We start from the raw sequence: 21,868 nt of genomic DNA, 5'->3' as shown, positions 1-21,868 counted from the left end.
AGAGTACCCGCACTCTTTTTTTACAAAGCCACGCTGTTTTAACACTTGTCTTGCTGAAATAAGCAGGGGCGTCCATGATAACGTTGCTTGGATGACAACATATGTTGCTCCAAAACCTGTATGGACCTTTCAGCATTAATGGTGCCTTCGCAGGTGTGTAAGTTTCCCATGCCTAGGGCAGTAATACACCCCCATACCATCACAGATACTGGCTTTTGAACTTTGCGCCTATAACAATCCGAATGGTTATTTTCCTCTTTATATGTTGAAGAGGTTCATTTAGCCTACTAACATGTATTTATAAATGGTTGATTTATACAGGCTAGTAAGGTAAAGTGTTGTACCTGACAAGTTTTGGCTACCTGCTTCTGCAGCCTTCATCAGAGGTGTCACGTGACGTTAGCGTGACGTAGTCTGTGATGTGTTATATGGATTGTACCATCCCACCTGAAGTCTAATGAACTGGGAGGCTGCCAAGGTCATTAGAATGGAAAGCAACAAATTCCATCGGTGGATCAAAGAGGCGGTTGAAATCAGGAAGCGGGCCCCAAAGACTGTCAACAGGGATGAAGGAGCATACCAACTATCCCACACCTGGGACACAGTCCTGCAGGGCCGCCCCCGGCCGTTTGGTAGACATCCAGACGACAGGGGGCGCCCCGGCGCACACCAGGGGACGCCGCCATCCCACCGCTTCAGGTGCGATTGTACAATCCATATAACACGTCACAGACTACATCACGCTAACATCACGTGACACCTCTGATGAAGACTGCAGAAGCAAGGTAGCCGAAACTTGTCAGGTACAACACTTTACCTTACTAGCCTGTATAAATCAACCATTTATAAATATTTTTCTCTTTGTTCTGGAGGACACCACGTCCTCTGTTTCCAAATATAATTTGAAATGTGGACTCGTCAGACCACAGAACACCTTTCCACTTTGCATCAGTCCATCTTAGATGAGCTCGGGCGCAGCCAAGCCGGCGGCGTTTCAGGATATTGTTGATAAATGGGTTTGACTTTGCATAGTAGAGTTTTAACTTGCACTTACAGATGTAGCGACCAACTGTAGTTACTGACAGTGGTTTTATGAAGTGTTCCTGAGCCCATGTGGTGATATCATTTACACACGGATGTCGGTTTTTGATGCAGTACCGCCTCAAGGGAACAAAAGTCCGTAATATCATCGCTTACGTGCAGTGATTTCTCCAGATTCTCTGAACTTTTTGATGATTTTACGGACCGTAGATGGTAAAATCCCTTAATTCCTTGCAATAGCTCGTTGAGAAATGTTGTTCTAAAACTGTTCGACAATTTGCTTACAAAGTGGTGACCCTCACCCCATCCTTGTTTGTGAATTACTTAGCATTTAATGGAAGCTGCTTTTATACCCGATCATGGCACCCACCTGTTCCCAATTAGCCTGCACACCTGTGTGATGTTCCATATAAGTGTTTGATGAGCATTCCTCAACTTTATCAGTATTTATTGCCACCTTTCCCAACTTTTTTGTCACGTGTTGCTGGCATTGCCACTTTTCCCAACTTCTTTGTCACGTGTTGCTGGCATCAAATTCTAAAGTTAATGATTATTTGCAAAAAAAAAAAGTTTATCAGTTTGAACATCAAATATGTTGTCTTTGTAGCATATTCAACTGAATATGGGTTGAAAATCATTCACAAATCATTGTATTCCGTTTATATTTACATCTAACACAATTTCCCAACTCATATGGAAACAGGGTTTGTATGACAATACAAAACACGTTTGACTTTGTAATTCTCAACACTGTGACGTACTACAGTTGTAAAAATATGCATGATGCACGCAGCACATCATGCATATTTTTACAACTACAGGTTGGTTGATATATAGAGTGAATGGCCAGGGACGTCTTTTCCCCTATTGATTTTGGGTAAGCACTCCATTAATGTCGAAATAGCTTGGCTCCGGCTTCACGGTGGCAGAGGGGTTAGTGTTTATGCCTCACAATACGAAGGTCCTGCAGTCCTGGGTTCAATCCCAGGCTCGGGATCTTTCTGTGTGGAGTTTGCATGTTCTTCCCGTGACTGCGTGGGTTCCCTCTGGGTACTCCGGCTTCCTCCCACTTCCAAAGACATGCACCTGGGGATAGGTTGATTGGCAACACTAAATTGGCCCTAGTGTGTGAATGTGAGTGTGAATGTTGTCTATCTGTGTTGGCCCTGCGATAAGGTAGCGACTTGTCCATGGTGTACACCGCCTTCCACCCGATTGTAGCTGAGATAGGCGCCAGTGCCCCCCGTGACCCCAAAAGGGAATAAGCGGTAGGAAATGGATGGATGGATGGATGGATGGATAGCTTGGCTCCAAGTTCCACATTTATTGTGTCAAAGACACTTTCACTCCACTCTTTCGGCTTCTGTCTGCTCTGTCTCTCCCTTCCTTCGTGCTCCCTTCTATTCACCTACAGTATATTATTCAACTTCAAAAAGATAAGTTTGTGAATCCTCATTTGTCCATAAATTTTTGTCCTTATTGTCTTTCACCAAGTCTACCATAATTCGAACACACACACACACACACACACACACGTGTTTGTTTCCGGAAGTAGGACCATACATTTGTTGCCAGAAGTAAGATATGCGCTGCTATGGAAACAAAAATCAATGCGCCGAGGGATTTGTTCCGGCAATGAGTAAAATGATCAAAATACGGTAAATATTGAATAGTTACGACTTATCCAGGGTGTACCTGCCTTCCGCCCTTGTGCAGCTGGGATGGGCTTCAGAACCCCCTGCGACCCTGTAAGGGACAAGTGGTAGAAGATGGATGGATGGATGGATATTACTTATTGTTATGAATTTGTCCTTTACTACAATATACATATACTTTCGGTGTGTTTGTAAAACATTAATGGAGGGCTTTAAAGGCTACAACGGTTACTCGCATTACCCGCGTCTTTCTAGCGTTTTTTAAATCATTTAAAAAAAAAAAAATACATGTTCTTGTCTTTCATAATTATTGTGAGCGATAAGCATAATGCCGAAAAAAATTCAGTTCCCCTTGAATTTCTTAAGTAAATCTACTGTTAATGCAACATGTAGAAATGTTTTTTTATTTTTCATATTATTTTTTATGTTGAAAAATAAAAGTAGAAGGTAAAACTACTGTTAAAATGTTGCTTACTATACTTTTATTTAAAATGTCTTTAATGTTGAAAATGGGAGCAGAAAATCTTTTCTCTTAAATTGGTTCCTCTATTAAAGGCCTACTGAAATGAGATTTTCTTATTTACACGGGGATAGCAGGTCCATTCTATGTGTCATACTTGATCATTTCGCGATATTGCCATATTTTTGCTGAAAGGATTTAGTAGAGAACATCGACGATAAAGTTCGCAACTTTTGGTCGCTAATACAAAAGCCTTTCCTGTACCGGAAGTAGCAGCGCATGACGTCACTGGTTGTAGAGCTCCTTACATCCTCGCATTGTTTACAATCTTGGCCACCAGCAGCTAGAGCGATTGGGACCGAGAAAGCGACAATTTCCCCATTAATTTGAGCGAGGATGCAAGATTCGTGGATGAGAATAGTGAGAGTGAAGGAATAGAAGAAAAAAAAAAGGCGAGGGCAGTGGGAGCGATTCAGATATTAGACACATATACTAGGATAATTGTGGAAAATCCCTTTTCTGCTTATTGTGTTACTAGTGTTTTAGTGAGATTATATAGTCATACCTGAAAGTCGGAGGGGTGTGGTGACCGCCAGTGTCTCTGAGGGAAGCCACGGAGGAGCCAAGATATTCACAGCTGCCTCTTTAACAGCTGCAGGAGGAACGACACAAGCTCCGCTAATGTTTACGGTAAGAGCCGACTTATTACCAAAATTTTCTCACCGAAACCTGCCGGTTGACATGTGGTAGAGAACCATGTTCGCTTGACCGCTCTGTTCCTTCGTAAAGCTTCACAACAAACAAAGAAACACAGGCTGTGTTTGTGCTGCTACAGCCGGCTGCAATACACAGCTTTCCACCAACATCGTTCTTCTTTGTTGTCTCCATTATTAATTTTACAAATTGCAAAATATTTAGCAACACAGATGTCCAGAATATTGTGTAACTATGCGATAAAAACATACTACTTTTAGCCGTGATTTGTCCTGTGAGAACATGTCCGCTTCCACCTGTGACGTCACACGCACGCGTCATTATACGCTTCATCATTCCGTGACGTTTTCAACAGGAAAATTTGTGGGAAATTTTAAATTGCAATTTAGTAAACTAAACTGGCCGTATTGGCATGGGTTGCAATATTAAGACTTCATCATTGATGTATAAACTATCAGACCGCATGGTCGGTAGTAGTGGGTTTCAGTAGGCCTTTAAAATAAGATGTGAATGCATTTGCCATTAATTGTGGTTTACTTGTTTGTTTGTATTCATATTTCATTCATGCTTAATTACAATAAATAACAGGAATATAGGAAACGTCACCTGCAGTGTGTCCAGTATCTAGCATTTATGTTAGGCACACTGCATGATTTTTTTAAATTTTTGAATTTTTTTTAATGCTAAAAAGTTACTGAATTGATTTCAACTCACTGAATTGTTTTGGATTGTATGGTTGTAAAGAAATAATGTCGTCCCTTAATCGTATCGGCAACCACAAATTCACGGTTCGGTTCTTTTTCGGTACAGTAAGAAAACAAAATATACATTTTTTTGTTATTTACCTAATTTGTAAACAATGGCATAACATACATATACACACAGGGTCCATTGCCAGGGTTAATGTGGTCAACATATATAAAATAAAAACTAAATAAGATAAGGCTCAGAATGGTTTCTTAACAAAACCTTTCTACATATAAAGTGCCTTTTTTGATTGATTGATTGATTGATTGATTGAGACTTTTTTTTTAGTAAATTGCACAGTACAGTACATATTCTGTACAATTGAACACTGAATGCTAATACCCCAATAAGTTTTTCAACTTGTTTAAGACAGGGTCCACATTCCCGGATTGGCTAACTTGGCAGTAAAAGGATATATGGGCTCATTGTTCTTCCACCATAGAAGTGGGTCAAAATCAAGTTTTTAATGCAATATGGGCTTAAATCTGCTGCTATGAAATCATTTGTTATTGCTTTAGCCCTGCCTGACTCGCCAAGGAGAGGCTGCTTGAATGTGGTGGTGACGCTTCAAATGGGTTAGCATGTGTTATTATGAGAGTTGCGTTTGTGTGTGGACCTTTAATATGGGACAGCATGTGAGGTGAGTGTGTGGGCGAGCGAGGTGAGGGAGCGGTAGAGTGCGGGAGTGGCTCGTGTTTTGTCGGATTGGCTGTGTGCGAGACCTCAATAAAGCCATGATGTGCAACTAATCGCCGGACTCTTAATTTACCCTGGAGTCCGTAGCTGTGGAGACCCACTGCCGGGTATAGTGAAGGGTGTTGCCCCCGTGAATACATCAGCCCTGCAGGAGTTTCTCCCATGCGCTCCTCGACTACGGTTTGGGAAGCAGCAAAGGTGCAACACATGTTTGAAGTGTTGTCAGAAGCAGCTGCTGAACAATCTAGGCAAACCTCCGTCCTCCATTGTTGTATCGCGCAGCCAAAGTGTTCCCAAACGGGAGATCTTAACGAGGCAGGAGGGTCTTCCAGCTCTGGCTTTTACATGTTGTCCTGGCCCGGTCGCTGCTAGCATTTGTACTCGTTTGCTACACCTCCGAACCGAACCGAAACCCCCGTACTGAAACTGTTCAATACAAATACACATACCATTACAACCCTAATATGTGCTGCGAGCTATCGTGGAGATGGCCAAAAGAAATTTAAAAAAATATATATATTTTTGAAAATATTTGATTCAAAATCTTAACAAATAAGAATTGCTATTTGGATGTGAATAAATTTTTTGCTGCATCCTAGTACTACTACTACTACTGGTAGTAACTAACCTGCTGTCCTTCTTGCTGCCAGATATCCAGGAGTTCTACGAAGTGACCTTATTGGACAGCCAGAAATGGGCGGAGTCTTCCAAGCCGGTGGACGTCGTGGTGCCTCCCGTCAACCTATGGGACTTCTCCAGCCTTCAAAGCACAACCGTGACCTCCGATACACTGCCCAGCCTTAGCACAAGCATCGAGGTAAGGTTGCCTTTGTGTTTGAGGGTGCATGTGTTTAGTCTCAAACAGAATACTTCTTCTACACTGCAATAATTTCAATACTGTGTACACTGTGTATTTACAGGTGAAACAAAACATTTTTGAGTATTGTGCAAAGGTTTGTTTAATCCAACAATTACATTAAAAGGTGAAACTCATATATGACATAGGCTCATAATATGCAACTGAAGATATTTCAAGCCATCTTTTGATTTTCTCATGATTATGGTTTATAGCAGGGGTCACCAATGCGGCGCCCGCGGGCACCAGGTAGCCCGTAAGGACCAGATGAGTCGCCCGCTGGCCTGTTCTAAAAATAGCTCAAATAGCAGCACTTACCATTGAGCTGCCTCTATTTTTTTAATTTTATTTATTTACTAGCAAGCTGGTCTTGCTTTGCTCGACATTTTTAATGCTAAGAGAGACAAAACTCAAATAGAATTTGAAAATCCCCAAAAATATTTTAAAGACTTGGTCTTCACTTGTTTAAATAAATTACTTTATTTTTTTACTTTGCTTCTTATAATTTTCAGAAAGACAATTTTAGAGAAAAAATACAACCTTAAAAATGATTTTAGGATTTTTAAACACGTACATCTTTTTACCTTTTAAATTCCTTCCTCTTCTTTCCTGACAATTTAAATCAATGTTCAAGTAAATTCTTTTTTTTTTTTGTAAAGAATAATAAATGCATTTTAATTTAATTCTTCATTTTAGCTTCTGTTTTTTCGATTGAATATTTGTGAAATATTTCTTCAAACTTATTATGATTAAAATTCAAAAAAATTATCCTGGCAAATCTAGAAAATCTGTAGTATCAAATTTAAATCTTATTTCAAAGTCTTTTGAATTTCTTTCAAAATTTTTGTTCTGGAAAATCAAGAAGAAATAATGATTTGTCTTTGTTGGAAATATAACTTGGTCCAATTTGTTATATATATTCTAACAAAGTGCAGATTGGATTTTAACCTATATAAATTATGTCATCAAAAATATATACTTATTGTGTGAAATCATTAAGATGATCAGTGTTTCCACAAAGATAAATATCATTAATTATTAATAACATAGAGTTAAAGGTAAATTGAGCAAATTGGCTACCACTTATTTATTTAAATGGTAGCCCTTCGCATTAATCAGTACCCAAGAAGTAGCTCTTGGTTTCAAAAAGGTTGGTGACCACTGGTTTATAGCATATAAAAACTTTGAATTGAAATTTTCAGAAAATTGGGGTTTTCAAAAACAGTAAGACATGATCATCACAATTCTAACCAAAGGTTATGACACATCTCACCTGGCATGTAATAAGTTTATCTTACTTATTAGTTTGAATTTAAAGTTGTATTGCAGACATGAATGGACTTTTGCGCAATATTCTAATTTGTTTAGTTTCACCTGTAGTTCCTGGGTGTAGTAATGTTGATGATGTGATGATGTAGTCTGTCCCAAATCTATTACTGTTGCATATTTACCTGAAATGATGATCACAAAAATGTGCATTAAGGATATAAGTATTCATCACTGTTCACTCACCATTTTGAGTGTGATGAGTACAACGTCCAAGTACTTATAGTGTATTGCATTTTGTCGAACTTCTCAGTGTGACACTCTTCAAACACTAAGTGTAAGTAAGTAGCGAAAGTGCACCATTTGACGGCTCAGCATGTGTTTGCATGCATGTTGCTGTCAGGTCAGAGTTCAAATGTTTCTCTTCCTACTTCCTGTTTGTACCTTTCAATAAATCAAAGAGTTGCCATGGTGATGCTCAAAAAGTTTTTTGACATCATACATGATGTTGACAATGATGACAACGACATCTTTTTCCCTCACCCCCGCTGCCACTCAGGACTCCGCCCTCCTAAATGAAATCCTCCACACGTTGGCCAAACGCTCGCCAAAACATGACACATGTGTAAGTAGTGGCAGCTGTGCGAGTGCATGCCTCATCCAATCATCTACATCGAGGCATGAAGGGGGCGGGGCCTCTGCTGGCCGGCGTCAGTTACTGCAGACGACCTGTAGATGTCACCCAAATGCTAAGTAGTTAGAATGGTGTGTATAAGTGCTTCTTCATCCATCAGGTTGATGTTGGCGGGCGGTCCACTGTAGTCCATTTTGACGTCAAAAGGGCCACTTGACAAGAGATGCACTTCTGCTCACCACCCTCATACTTCCTGTGTGTCTTCATGCGCCACCTTCGTGTTTGCATGAAGCTTCTCTTTAAACCGTGTGTGTATATGTTGTGTGTGTGTATGGACTACTCTTGTTGGAAATGAGGGAGCAGCAGTGATGACTATTGGAAAATAAAAAGGTGCTTACAAATCGAGTGAAGCATCAATCAATCAATCAATGTTTACTTACATAGCCCTAAATCATGAGTGTCTCAAAGGGCTGCACAAGCCACAACTACATCCTCGGCTCAGATCCCAAGCATCTTAGCCAGAAAACATCTTGTGTAGTTGCAGTGTGCTTTAAAGTTCTAATTAACGACTTACTTGTGCATCCTGACAAGGACTTTGACTTTGTATTGAGTGTGAAAATGTTTCCTGGATTTTTGTCTTTCTTTGCGGATGCCAGCTGAGGCTTTCCGACGTATCGCCGTGGTGATACGTGGGAACGACAGACAAGGGAAGTTAATTATATTTGTATAGCGCTTTTCTCTAACTCAAAGCACTTTACATGGTGAAACCCATTATCTAAGTTACATTTAAACCAGTGTGGGTGGCACTGGGAACAATTGGGTAAGGTGTCTTGCCCAAGGACACAACAGCGGTGATTAGGATGGTGGAACCGGGGATCGGACCTTGAACTCTTAAGTTGCTGGCATGGCCACTTCAGCAACCGAGCAACGCCGAAGTGAAGTGAAATTATTATTAATATAGAGCTTTTTCACAATTTCCTCAAAGCGCATTACATTGAAAAAAAACATACATTGACTCTTGGTGGTGTTAAGTTACATTTATACCATTGTGGGTGGCACCAGGGGCAAGGTGGGTGAAGTCTCTTGCCCAAGGACACAACGGCAGTGACTGTAGGCGGAAGCTGGAATTTAACCAGGAAATTTTTGTACGCCGCTCTACCCACTGAACCACTGCACTCCGTAATGACGTTGCATGCCGGCCGGGGACGCGTGGCAGCGGAATGGCGTGTGAAACAGTCATGTGTGCTTGTGTTCTGCCCACGCCGTTGCTGCCGCCGCCTCCTCGACATTTGAGTCACATCGGCAAAAAACTCCATGGTGATGAGTTTTTGGTCCTACGTGATGAGAGATAGCAGAGCAGGAAGTAGAATATCTGACTGTGGTAAAAAATTAGGAATGTGTTTGTTTATTATTGTTTGTGCAGCAGTTAGAGACGAGTGCAATCGATGTGAGTGATGAAAGGTTTGTAATTGGTTGGAATATAAACACACAACATAGACAGACGTTTACGGAATTTCCTCTTTAAAGCATACTGCGACCTCATAGAACCGATACTTAGTTTGGGACACACGTCTGAAATTTCCGACAACCCTCCAACGTTGCATGAGTGTGCAAGAGGGCGCGCGCTTCTATTATGGTGGCTTGTCCCTGCTCAGGATGACGGAGGTCCGGGGGAGGAATGGGGCGGCACTCCGGTAAGCCCACTCACTGTTACTGGTGCCGGTGGACGGTGGTTGTGTGTCGGCAGTCACGCTGAGCTTGTCGGGCTTCCTCCCGGCTCTTAGAGATGGATTGCATTTGTATCGTCACCACTAAGGTAACCTCAGAGAAATGTCGCCAAATGCAGAGATGTACACTCAAATCAAGGTGCATTTCTTTCGTTTACATTCAGTGTTTAAAACACCGTCTATCAGCTTTTAATATCGTTCTGTATTTTATGGAGAAATCACATTTTGGAAGCGGTCTGCCTTTAAACTTGTGTGTTTTTTTGCTGTTAAAATTACCAACGAAGGCGGGCTGTGGCTTGTACTGCACAGTTGGAAAAGTTTTTCTTGTGTTCTTAAAATGTTTATTTTATTTGTTGTGTTAAGTGACTTCATCAAAACTTCACTAAACCACTCTTAATTGATTTGTAATTCTTATGAGAAATATTGTTGACTGAATCCTTAATTTTTCTGCTAACCGTTAACATTTTGTTTTTAATGTGCACATAAACATTAATCACGTTCCTAATGGTTGTTTGTGAAGGTTATTTGTTTGACTATACAGTAAATGAACCTGGATAATGTGACATGTACAGTATGTAGAATATCTATATATTGTCAGAAAGTGCTCAAATTTGATTCCAAAGGGTGATAGGATTTTTTTCTTCTTTTTAAAAAAAAATGTTTCCTCTGGCAAAAATCTATTTCACAATTACTTTAGCCTTTTACTTCAAATTTGATTAATACCAGATTATTCCACTCTCAACTACTAGTCTACTTTTTCATCAATGTCATTATTGTATTTAAAGTGTCAAAACCTTCCAAGACACTTGATGAAGGACAAGATGATTGACATCCTTCTTTTAAATTTGCTGGGGCACAAACCCACATAGCTGCTGAAACCGATGAAAAGCGTGAATGCTGTTGAAACATGCACGTGCCGGTGTATTGATGCTGGAAAACTTACTGACTTCATTGTAATTTATCGTCTGTTAGTTGACTTATCGAATATCGGCCCAGACCAATGTGGAGGGACGTGAGTTGGGCTGGTTATTAGCCTTAGATTGGCAATGAAACTTAAAAATAGCATCTAAATTTGGTTGACTACTTCTTCTAGAGGCTACAATACTTTATATTAATTTAATTTGTTTTCATGTAAAAAAAAACCTTTTAAGTTGTGGTGTAGGGCTGGGCGATATCGATATACACGATACATAGTGGGTTTGTCTCTGTGCAATATAGAAAATGACTATATCGTAATATTCGAGTATACAGTACGTTCTCACGCAGTAGCTTTTAGCTGTGGGCATTACAATACAGGCTCTTCTCACTCTTTCTTGTCTCTCCTTCTCACAGACCAGCAGGCGCACATTCTTACACACGTCACATACTGTCACGTCATATGTCAAATACGTATACGCCCTCGCCCAGCAGAGAGGTAGCAGACTAGGTAACGTTAGCTGTGATACTAACATAGCCGTATGAGAAAGAAGGTGCGGATCTGGTAACAAATGAAGGAAGACTTAATTCCCTAAAAAAACAGCAGTTGATCCATCGTCTGGCGGTGGTTTGGCTTCAAGTGGGAATATGACGAACAGACAACCGTAATTTGTCAAGTGTGGGGCAAAAGCGTTGCTATAAAAAGTAGCATTACTGCTAATATGTAGCATCATTTGAAAAGTCACTCGCTAGAGAATGAAGAGAATTTCATAACCGCCATAACCTTCTACATAGTGAAGGACAAATACTATTTGATTTCCTATTATGCAGCTCATTTTTGACACAAATGTCTCTGACAATCTCGCACTTTCTGTTTTGGAAATGACATGAATGTTTGTGCCATTGCTTTATAACTTTATTAAATACACTTTTGGTCAATTGAATTAGTTGTGATTTCCCTCTCTGCATGAAAGTTTAAAAGTAGCATGTATGAATTCAGTATGAATAATTATGTTTTAATGTAGACACATAGAATCATCATACTGCTGTGATTATATGTATCAAGTGGTCATTCAAGTCCGAGGCAAAATATCGTAATATATACCGTATGTCGTGATACGGCCTAAAAATATCGAGATATTAAAAAAAGACCATATCGCCCGGTACTCCACAATTAATTTAGGGGAAAGTCTGAGTACTGTATTTTATAGAGATGGTGCATAGTTTTAAAGAGAAATACAAAGACAAGAAGCCATCCGGTTCTCGCCCGGAAAAGGGTGGAATGCCATCTTCGGGTTGGGGAGGAGACCCTGCCCCAAGTGGAGGAGTTCAAGTACCTAGGAGTCTTGTTCACGAGTGAGGGAAGAGTGGATCGTGAGATCGACAGGCAGATCGGTGCGGCGTCTTCAGTAATGCGGACGTTGTACCGATCCGTTGTGGTGAAGAAGGAGCTGAGCCGGAAGGCAAAGCTCTCAATTTACCGGTCGATCTACGTTCCCATCCTCACCTATGGTCATGAGCTTTGGGTCATGACCGAAAGGATAAGATCACGGGTACAAGCGGCCGAAATGAGTTTCCTCCGCCGTGTGGCGGGGCTCTCCCTTAGAGATAGGGTGAGAAGCTCTGCCAACCGGGAGGAGCTCAAAGTAAAGCCGCTGCTCCTTCACATCGAGAGGAGCCAGATGAGGTGGTTCGGGCATCTGGTCAGGATGCCACCCGAACGCCTCCCTAGGGAGGTGTTTAGGGCACGTCCAACCGGTTGGAGGCCACGGGGAAGACCCAGGACACGTTGGGAAGACTATGTCTCCCGGCTGGCCTGGGAACGCCTCGGGATCCCCCGGGAAGAGCTAGACGAAGTGGCTGGGGAGAGGGAAGTCTGGGTTTCCCTGCTTAGGCTGTTGCCCCCGTGACCCGACCTCGGATAAGCGGAAGATGATGGATGGAAGAAGCCATCTAAATATCCGACAGCGTTGGTTGAAAGCTCCATTATTTTTCGTTCAGAAACCCAGCATATATATATTATATTTAGTATTATAAGTAGCCTGTGTATATCTCATTTACATGTATTAAGCTAGGATACATCGCAAACATATCATTACATTGGTCAATCGGGTTTTTTAATGGTAGCATAGGGTTGTGCAGTGTCCATAACTTGTAGTCAGTCTTGTGGTTGAAGGAAAAAGTGAACATTGTGATGAGTCTATAAAATGAATGCGCCACTGTTTCTTTAAAATAACCAAATTACGTAAATATTACATATTATTTATGAAAGTGCTTGTTACTACATTACATATATGCTTACGGCGTTAATGGAAGTGTTTGGATTGTTTTTAAGCTCTTTATTGGCAGAAAAGAGCAACTCCCATAGGCTCCATTCTAAGGAGACTTTTGCTCGCATGTATTTAGTAATTTCAGTGCATAATAAAGAAAAACATTTGTGCTTGTCTTACATAAGGATTGTGAGTTACAGGCATCATTCCAAAAAAGTGCAGTTTCCCTTTAAACTTAAATTATTACGATTGCAGATCCCCTGTAAAAACTTTATCAGCGCAAGCACACACTCAAAGTTCAACACACTGATAAATAAGAAAGAAACAGATGTTTTGTCTTAAAATTGTGACTAAAAATTACTGTAACTTTGTTTAAACAATTCTGAAATTATTTTGGTCAGTGTTGGCGCTAGGAATTTTTAAAATGGGGTCCCAGGGACCCCATCAAATCATAAAAAGGGGTTCCCACGGTACATTTTTTGGGTCCCACTCTTTTGTAACCGTTTTGAAAACAAATGATAAATGCATGCATTATCCTGTTACATATGGAAGTAGGGCTGGGCGATATATCGATATATACGATATATCGCGGGTTTGTCTCTGCGCGATATAGAAAATGACTATATCGTAATATTTGTGTATACGTTCTCATGCAGGACTTAGCTGAGGGCTTACACTTCAGGCTCTCCTCGCTCTTTCCTGTGTCTCCTCACAGACAAGTAGGCGCACAATCTTACATATGTCACAAACTGTCACAACACACATTACATACACGCCTTTGCAGAGCAGAGAGGTAGCGGCGTGGCTAACGTTAGCTGCTAACGTAGCCGTACGAGAAAAAGATGGTGTGGATCTGGTAACAAATGAAGGAAGACTTAATTCCCAATAAAAACAGCAGGCTTTCCATCGTCTGGCGGTAGTTCGGCTTCAAGTGGGAATATGTCGAACAGGTAACCGTAATTTGTCAAGTGTGGGGGGGGGGGAAACGTTGCTATAAAAAGTAGCATTACTGCTAATATGTAGCATCATTTATAAAGTCACTCGCTAGAGAATGAAGAGAATTTCATAACCTTAGTAACATACCACATAGTGAAGGACGAATACTATTTGATTTCCTATTATGCAGCTCATTTTTATTTGACACTTAAAATATCTCTGACAATCTTGCAATTTATGTTTTGGAAATGACTTGAATGTTTGTGCCATTGCTTAATAACTTTAATAAATACACTTTTGGTCAATTGACTTAGTTGTGATTTCCCTCTCTGCATGAAAGTTTAAAAGTAGCATATATTAATGCAGTATGAAGAAGAATGTTTTAATGTGTGTGTATATATATATATATATATATGTGTGTATGTATGTATATATACTATATATATATATATATACTATTTATATATATATATATATATATATATATATGTGTGTGTATGTATTTGTATATATACAGTATGTGTGTGTGTATGTATTTGTGTATATATATATAAAAAAGTGTATGTATATATATGCGTGTGTATATATATATATATATATATATATATATACATACACTTTTATTTATATATATATATATATATATATATATATAATATGGATGGATGGAGCGCTACGGTGATCCCAAGCCAATTTTTTTTCAGCCCTATATGGCCCTCGAGGTCAAAGTTGGTTGCCATCTAAATGAAAACATCAGCACAGTGTGTGGCTGCTGCAAAGGACATTTTTTTACTTCATAAGTTTGTGTTGCTCTCTTTGCTAAGTTGTTGATGATGATGTGAAGCTGAGATAAGAATCCTGATATCCGCCTGCAGGAGCTGGTGAGACCCGAGACCCGGGCTGTCATTGTCTGGGCAACAGTAGATTAATGCCAAATGTTTTTCAGCATTACTATTGTAACATACATTGTGTTACTGTGGTGGTAACATTCAAAAGAGCAACTAGCTGCTGAGAGAGTGCAGTTCTCTTTGCAGCCCCCTGCTGCACAGTCTGTGCTAGTACACAGAGTCATGTGTCCTTCCGTAATTCTTTTACATCCTGGAAGGGACCTACTGTCTGTGTACATATTATGTACATGTCATTTTAAGCATGTCACACTTATTTATCTTGTGTAATTTGACATATGATGGTCCAGGTCATGTGATGTTTACACACACACACACACACACACACACACACACACACACACACACACTTGGGATAAATTTAGAAAGTTGTCGTCACATCTAAACCTGTCAGCTTCTATCACTGTCACTGTGTGTGCGTGTGTGCGCACACTTGCGCTGACTGTGCACGTCTTTGAGAGAGAGCGTGCGTGCGTGTGTGTAGCCTGACTCAAATTTTGCTAATGAAGCGTTTAGAGTAGACAACAGAAAGCTCACATGGAAGCTAATTGCTGTTTCCGCTAAAGTTTACAAATGTAATGTGTGTGCTCATGAGAGATACACCTCTCATGATCCCGTGCTCCTATTGACTGATGGTAGCAGTAGGGGGTGTTTTACACAGGTGCATCCTGGGAGTTGGAGTGTGATGTCATGGTCAGAAAAGGAAGCTGGAAGTTACCTGCAAGTTGCCAACTATTGTCTGGTTTGCACTTTTTCCATTTCCTGTCCATTTCCTCCTCTGGTCAACATCCCTCTGTCCTACATACTCTACCTTCCCTGAGGATACACTCCCCACCACCCACAGCCCTTCATCTTTCTCATGGGTCATGTGACTAAGCTCACTCCCTCCCCCTTTCATCGGAGACCAATCACACCCCCACAGAGGAACGCTACACGCACTCACACAGTGCAAGGAAGCAAACAGAACAAGTGAAGGAAGAGGCGAGACCCTGTGAGGAGTACAGCCGAGGACTACATAGTACCAGAAAAAGAAGAGGGGGGAGGCTCTCCCTGAATGAAGGAAGAGCTCTGGGAGTTGTTTCGTCCTCGCTGCCATGAAGCGACGCGAGGAATGAGGGCGGATGGTGAGAGCAGGCAGCAGCAGCAGCAGCAGTGGAGGAGGCGGTGGCGAGGATGGAGGTGGCGTCGGAGGAAGTGTGGGAGGGGCTCAACGTCGCAGGAAGAACCGCCAACGCACCCGGAGGATGGGGCTGTCGGCCAACAAGATGTCGCCCGGTACCAAGAAGCTGGAATGTTTCTCGCCCATGTTGTGTCACTGCAAAGTGGCCTGCACCAACAGCGCCATCTCCCTCATGTTTGGATGTAAGGTGGGTGCACATGTCCCTGTGAGCCTCCTTTCACAGGGGCTTCTGGGAAACCCAGGGTGAGCGCAAGTAGGAATCTGATACTTTTGTATTAATTTCCGCTTGATGCCAGTTAAGCTTACAGTGGAACCCCCAATGTCAAATGCCCAGAAGTTGTACCGTTCGGAGTTTGGCAAAAATATTCCTCAAAGGTTGAAACAATCGCTGTGTGAAGTCACATGAAACATAAACTTGTCTTGTAAAGCTTCAACTCAGTGAACTTTTGGGTTTGTTTGTGATGCCACCACAAAGCATTGATTACAGTTATGTCAAAGAGAAAAAGTGTGACTATAACCATAGAACTGGAAATGGACGTTATGGTTGTGTGCCCAGAATTGAGCAAGAAAAGTGAGTACCGGTAGTCAATGCAGATTAAATGCACACAATCAGATGCGATGTAAACAGCATGACTAGCTTGAAACTATAGTGAAGCTTGCTATAAAAGACATTTACTACAAAAACATTGTTTCCTCTGATTACATTTTTTCAGATGTCTTTTTCGAAAGGTTAGTACTGTAACTTTTAGTTTCAATCTACAGTTAAAATTATGACGGAAGTGGTGAAGCTGTATTTTAATAAGTCATTTCTCATTTTTATAAGTCACTTCCTTTGCAATATGTTTGATTGGTATTCATTTTTGTAGCCTGTCCAAAGCCTTGATAATCTTGTGTTTTTTTTGCCAAGTACCGCCTCAAAAAGATCTTGGCTCTTCAAGTACCACCATAATGACCAACATTAAAATAGAGTTCTGTTCTTTTAAACAAGTGTAATTAATATGTTTGGCTACTGTAACATTACACACAGTTTGAACAGTAACACTGTGTTTGAATATTTAATTAAGTGATTCTTTGACGTACCACTAGATGCAGCTTGTGTGGTACATGATCTACATTTTCAGAATCACGATGTAATTATTGAATACAAGTTAAAGAGTAAGATTACTAATGCAGTATTACTATTTGGGTGGGCCCCAGCCCCTTCTGTAGTGTAAAAGTTGGGCCCTGAGATATAAAAGATTTAGAACCTCGAGGCTTTAAATAAACGCCTGTACTCTCAAAGGTTTTATGATCACAGTTTGACTCTGGAATGGATTCATTTTATTTGGACATCAACCTTGATGGATTAAGTTCCACTTTAGGGTCCTGCTGTATTGCCTCTTTTAAATATTCGTGCTAATTATACCAATGAAGATGGTTAAGGTGTGGAAGAATTGTTTGAAGGTCTTAAACTGGATCCTGAATCTTTCATGTTCTTGTTGGACTAAGCTCAGGGCGAAATGTTTGGTTTTAAATGGCTGCATCATAATTGGTCGAATAAACTGCTCATTAGCACCCTTGCTGCCCAACAGCCAATCATGATCATGCTTGTAGCCATGCCCAGGCCTGATTGGCTGGGATTGGCTGGTGGGATGGTAGGGCTGTGCATGTATACGGTGCGAGAGGACTCAATGTGCATGCTTGTTGTTAACACAGCAGACCGCATGTCTCATTTGACCTCACACACACAAAACATGACTGCTTTGGAGGCGGTAACCCGCTAACATGACTGCTAACTTGGAATATAAATAGTGCCGCTTCTGTCACAGCTCGCCTTAATTAATTATTGACCGGATGCCATTGACCTTTTTTTGCTGCCACAGTCCATAGATTATTTTTTCTAAAGCAACTCTGCTGCAAAATCACATGGGTGCTTGAAAATGATCGTCACGAATACATACAATATTGGACTCTACAACAAAGTGTTGTCACTATAGGATAGACTATGCCAGGGGTCTCCTTTACTTTTTCGAGGCCAAGGACTCCCAAACTGAGGTAGAAATGTGTGTGTGTGTGTGTGTGTGTGTGTGTGTCCATAGATTATTTTTTTCTAAAGCAACTCTGCTGCGAAATCACATGGGTGCTTGAAAATGATCGTCACGAATACATACAATGTTGGACTCTACAACAAAGTGTTGTCACTATAGGATAGACTATGCCAGGGGTCTCCTTTACTTTTTCTAGGCCAAGGACTCCCAAACTGAGGTAGAAATGTGTGTGTGTGTGTGTGTGTGTGTGTGTGTGTGCGCACGCGCGCGAAAATTAATACCTTAGTATAGTGCTGGGACAGGTGATTACAGGTGATTCTCGAGATGTAAACAAGTTCCGTTTCTTGATTGTGATGTAAGTTGTTATATAGTGTAAGTCAGATCTTATACTGAAAATGTACTTAAATTAACTTGATACTAAGTCACTCCCATTGTATATAGAACATGTGAAAGATATTATAAATATATAAAAAATTAAATACTAGATTTGAATGAAAAAAACCCACTACATTCGTCAAACGTCTCAAAAATTCTAATATGCGAACAATTTCCCAACTCCAGCCTCCAGTAACTCCTTGGACCGCCTAGGGGTCACGGACTCTCTGCTGAAGATCACTGCTTTATGCTGAGTTCAATGTCTGTAGTGCCAATGGGACTGTCCTGTATTTCTGCTAAGTTTTTATTTTGTGGGACAATGTAGAGTTTGTGTTTGTAGCACGAAAGGAGAATTGGAGTTTGTCTTCCTCCTAATGATTTATTTGTGGAAACCATTTTTTTCTATGCGCTGGTTGAATGGATCATTTTTCTTCTCTTTAATTTTTTCCCTAAATTTGTAGTGTTTTCTTCTTCCTCCTCTTTGACATTCTGCCTCATCCGCTGACGCAGTTATTTTTAGCATCTTTTGGTAGCCAGTAAAGCATCATGCCTCTTCATTTTCCTCATGATCTCTGAAAGCAAATGAGAAATAGGAGGAAGCTCTTCATCGTCTTAACTGGAAGCTTTTTCACGTAAGGGTGGTATCTTGTCGCCATCTTACTCATCTCATTATTTCACATCTTTGCCAATGCAAACCACAGTGTTCGGCTGATGTCCCGCATGTGTGGGCTGAGTTAGACTGCTTCTGTCCTTTTGTGGTCAATAAGCTGTGAGGGCTTCATTAGTGACGGGTCACATTTGACTGAATATGTTCAACATTAACATGTCTTTAGAATTGTTCGATCATGCCCATTAATGCGAATCCAACCAGTTACTGAAAGTGATAAAATTACTGTATTTTTTTGACGATAAGGCGCACTGGATTATAAGGCGCACTGCCAATGAGCAGGTCTATTGAGGTGTATTAAAGCTGTCATATAAGGTTTTTTTTTTTTTTTCTTCATTGTGGTCTATATAACATGTACTGGTGGTTCTTTGGTCAGTATTTTGCATAGATTATGTTTTACAGACAGTCATGTTAAGCCGTTTTTTAATCGACTCTTCAGGATGGACCTTTTGGTCGACGGGTCTTATTTACGTCGCTCCACTCCGACATTTTCCTTCGGTCAGTCATTATGTACATTTTAGCGCTTCCAAAGTGAGTTTACTGAATGATACCAGTTACAACTACTACTACACTACTTTTTTATTAAAAATGGAAACAGTGAAGGATGAATGCCTTAGATCAGGGGTAGGGAACCTATGGCTGTAGAGCCAGATGTGGCTCTTTTGATGACTGCATCTGGCTCTCTGATAAATCTGAGCTGACGTTGCTTAACACGATAAGTAATGAATAATTCCACTTGTAATCACAGTGTTAAAAATAATTTTCAAAATATAAAACATTCTCATGCATTTTTAATCCATCCATCCGTTTTCTACCGCACCTGTTCAAGAAGTTGCGTTAATGGTAAGAAGTTTTTTATTTATTTTTGGTTAGTGTGGGGCTTGCCCTCCTGGGGGTTCTTCAGACCCCCAAGCACCGACATGAGAGCCTGTTTCAGGGATATAATATTGTTTTATTTTTCAATAAGTTTCTCAGTTGCTTTCCAGCAATAGTATTTCCAGCCCCAACCCAGTCTCTCCACCTGGCTGCTGCTTATAACAGAGCGACAGGTGATTAGATAACAAGGCCCGGGTGGGCCGTCTACGCACTTGTCGCTGCAGGCCCGCAGGCCACGCCCCCTCCACAGTTAGCTTCAGAATAACAATGTTATTACAAAGAATAAGAGACCTATTATACTCTAGAAATGTTGGTCTTACTTAAAAATGCACGTATTTAGTTGTGTTCAGTTTAAAAAAATATATATTATATGGCTCTTACGGAAATATTTTTTAAAATATTTGGCTTTTTGGCTCTCTCAGCCAAAAAGGTTCCCGACCCCTGCCTTAGATAGATAAAAAGAAGACGCTTATTGACGGTGACGCGGGCTGCAATGGCGGACACGCTGAAATTTTTGGATTTATGCTAATCCTAACTACACAACAGCAGGTACCAATCAGTACGAAAGTTGGTTTTGCATAATAGGTCGAAACATAACGCCAGATAACGTCTCCTAATAGGTGGCATTTTTGGGTCTCGCACGCCACAATAATACCCGTATGTTGAAGCACAGCTGACTACGGTAGCAGTAATTCTCCGACAATCTATCAAGCGATGCGGCTTTGTAGCTTACCAAAGTCGTACTAAAAGAATCCCACAGATTTTGGAGCACCTTGTTGTAGATTCTCAATGAAACATCAAAGGTTTAATCTTATGCTGCTTGCTGGAGTCATTCATGTAACAGGCTTCATTCTACCTGCCATCTACTGGTGACGATTATCATTACACCATGTACCACATAAAACTGGTTTGAGGTCTGCAGAACCACAAATAATTCATACACAAGGTGCACCAAGTTATAAGGCGCACAGACAATTTTTGAGAAAATTAAGGAATTTTAAGTGCGACTTTAAAGTCACAAAAATACGGTAAATACATTTTTATTAATACAATGCCATTTCACAACAGAAGGTCTCTCCGGGCACTTTACACACACACACAAACACAAACCTCGTACAGAACTTTGTCAAATTGTACATGGCCCTGCAATTTTGTCCAATGCCTGATACTTCCCCGCACATTTTGACCAATTGAATTTGTCTCTAAGCAGTGCTTACACATGAACGTCGTCTGTGTAATCAAAATTTACAGTGCATCCGGAAAGTTTACACAGTGCTTCATTTTTTCCACATTTTGTTATATTATAGCCCTGTTAATACATTTGTATCTTCAATTTCCACACACAATACCCCTTAATGACGGTGTGAAAACTTTTTTTTTTTTAAAGACTTTTTGAGATGTTCCTATTGCTTAAATGGAGCCCCCCTGTGGTAAATTCAGTTGATTGGATATGATTTAGAAAGGCACACATCTGCTTATATAAGGTCCCATACTTGATAGTGAACAAAAGAGAACAATCCAAGCATTAAGCCAAAGAAATTGTTTGTTGACCTCTGCAACAGGATTGTCTTAAGGCACAAATGTGGGAAGGGAACAGAAAGGCAGATGCTGCCCTAAATGTCCCAAAGAGCACAGTTGCTTCCATCCAGTATGATTCATACACTCTTCTTAGAGCGAGCTGGGAGTCTAAACTCAGCGATCGGGTATTAGTCAGGGAAGGCACCAAGAACCCAATGGCCTCGCTGTCAGAGCTACAGCAGTCCTTTGTGGAGAGAGGAGAACCTTCCAAAAGTACAACCATCTCTGCAGCAATCAGAGGTGGAGCAGCTGTAATTGGTGGTTGTGGTACAGTGCTTATTGAGCCTATAACCAGGACCCCTTGGTGTTGGGACTTGAAGCTAGTTGTAGCAGCAGTTCCATG

General features: G+C 40.7%; 1 protein-coding gene across 12 annotated transcripts in view; it reads left to right on the top strand.

Annotated features, from left to right (window-relative positions):
* Window positions 1-21,868, top strand: part of dlg1b (discs large MAGUK scaffold protein 1b) — a 75,693-nt gene that overhangs the window by 14,098 nt on the left and 39,727 nt on the right. For 8 of the 12 annotated variants that reach the window (XR_009809640.1, XR_009809639.1, XM_061920658.1 and 5 more), the window contains exons 3-4: window positions 5,964-6,130; window positions 7,995-8,060. Coding sequence is in view for 10 of the 12 variants with exons in the window: in XM_061920658.1 (XP_061776642.1) it covers window positions 5,964-6,130; window positions 7,995-8,060 (233 nt within the window). In the remaining 2 variants the exon portion in view is untranslated. Of the gene's footprint in view, window positions 1-5,963; window positions 6,131-7,994; window positions 8,061-15,671; window positions 16,190-21,868 lie in introns of those variants that run through there. The other 4 variants (XM_061920654.1, XM_061920660.1, XM_061920661.1 and 1 more) reach the window with 2 other exon arrangements.

This window comes from Nerophis ophidion, linkage group LG14 (assembly GCF_033978795.1).
Source record: "Nerophis ophidion isolate RoL-2023_Sa linkage group LG14, RoL_Noph_v1.0, whole genome shotgun sequence".
NCBI classification, from domain to species: Eukaryota; Metazoa; Chordata; class Actinopteri; order Syngnathiformes; family Syngnathidae; genus Nerophis; species Nerophis ophidion.
Note: the sequence above shows the minus strand (reverse complement) of the source record. Positions and strands in the feature narration are given on the sequence as shown.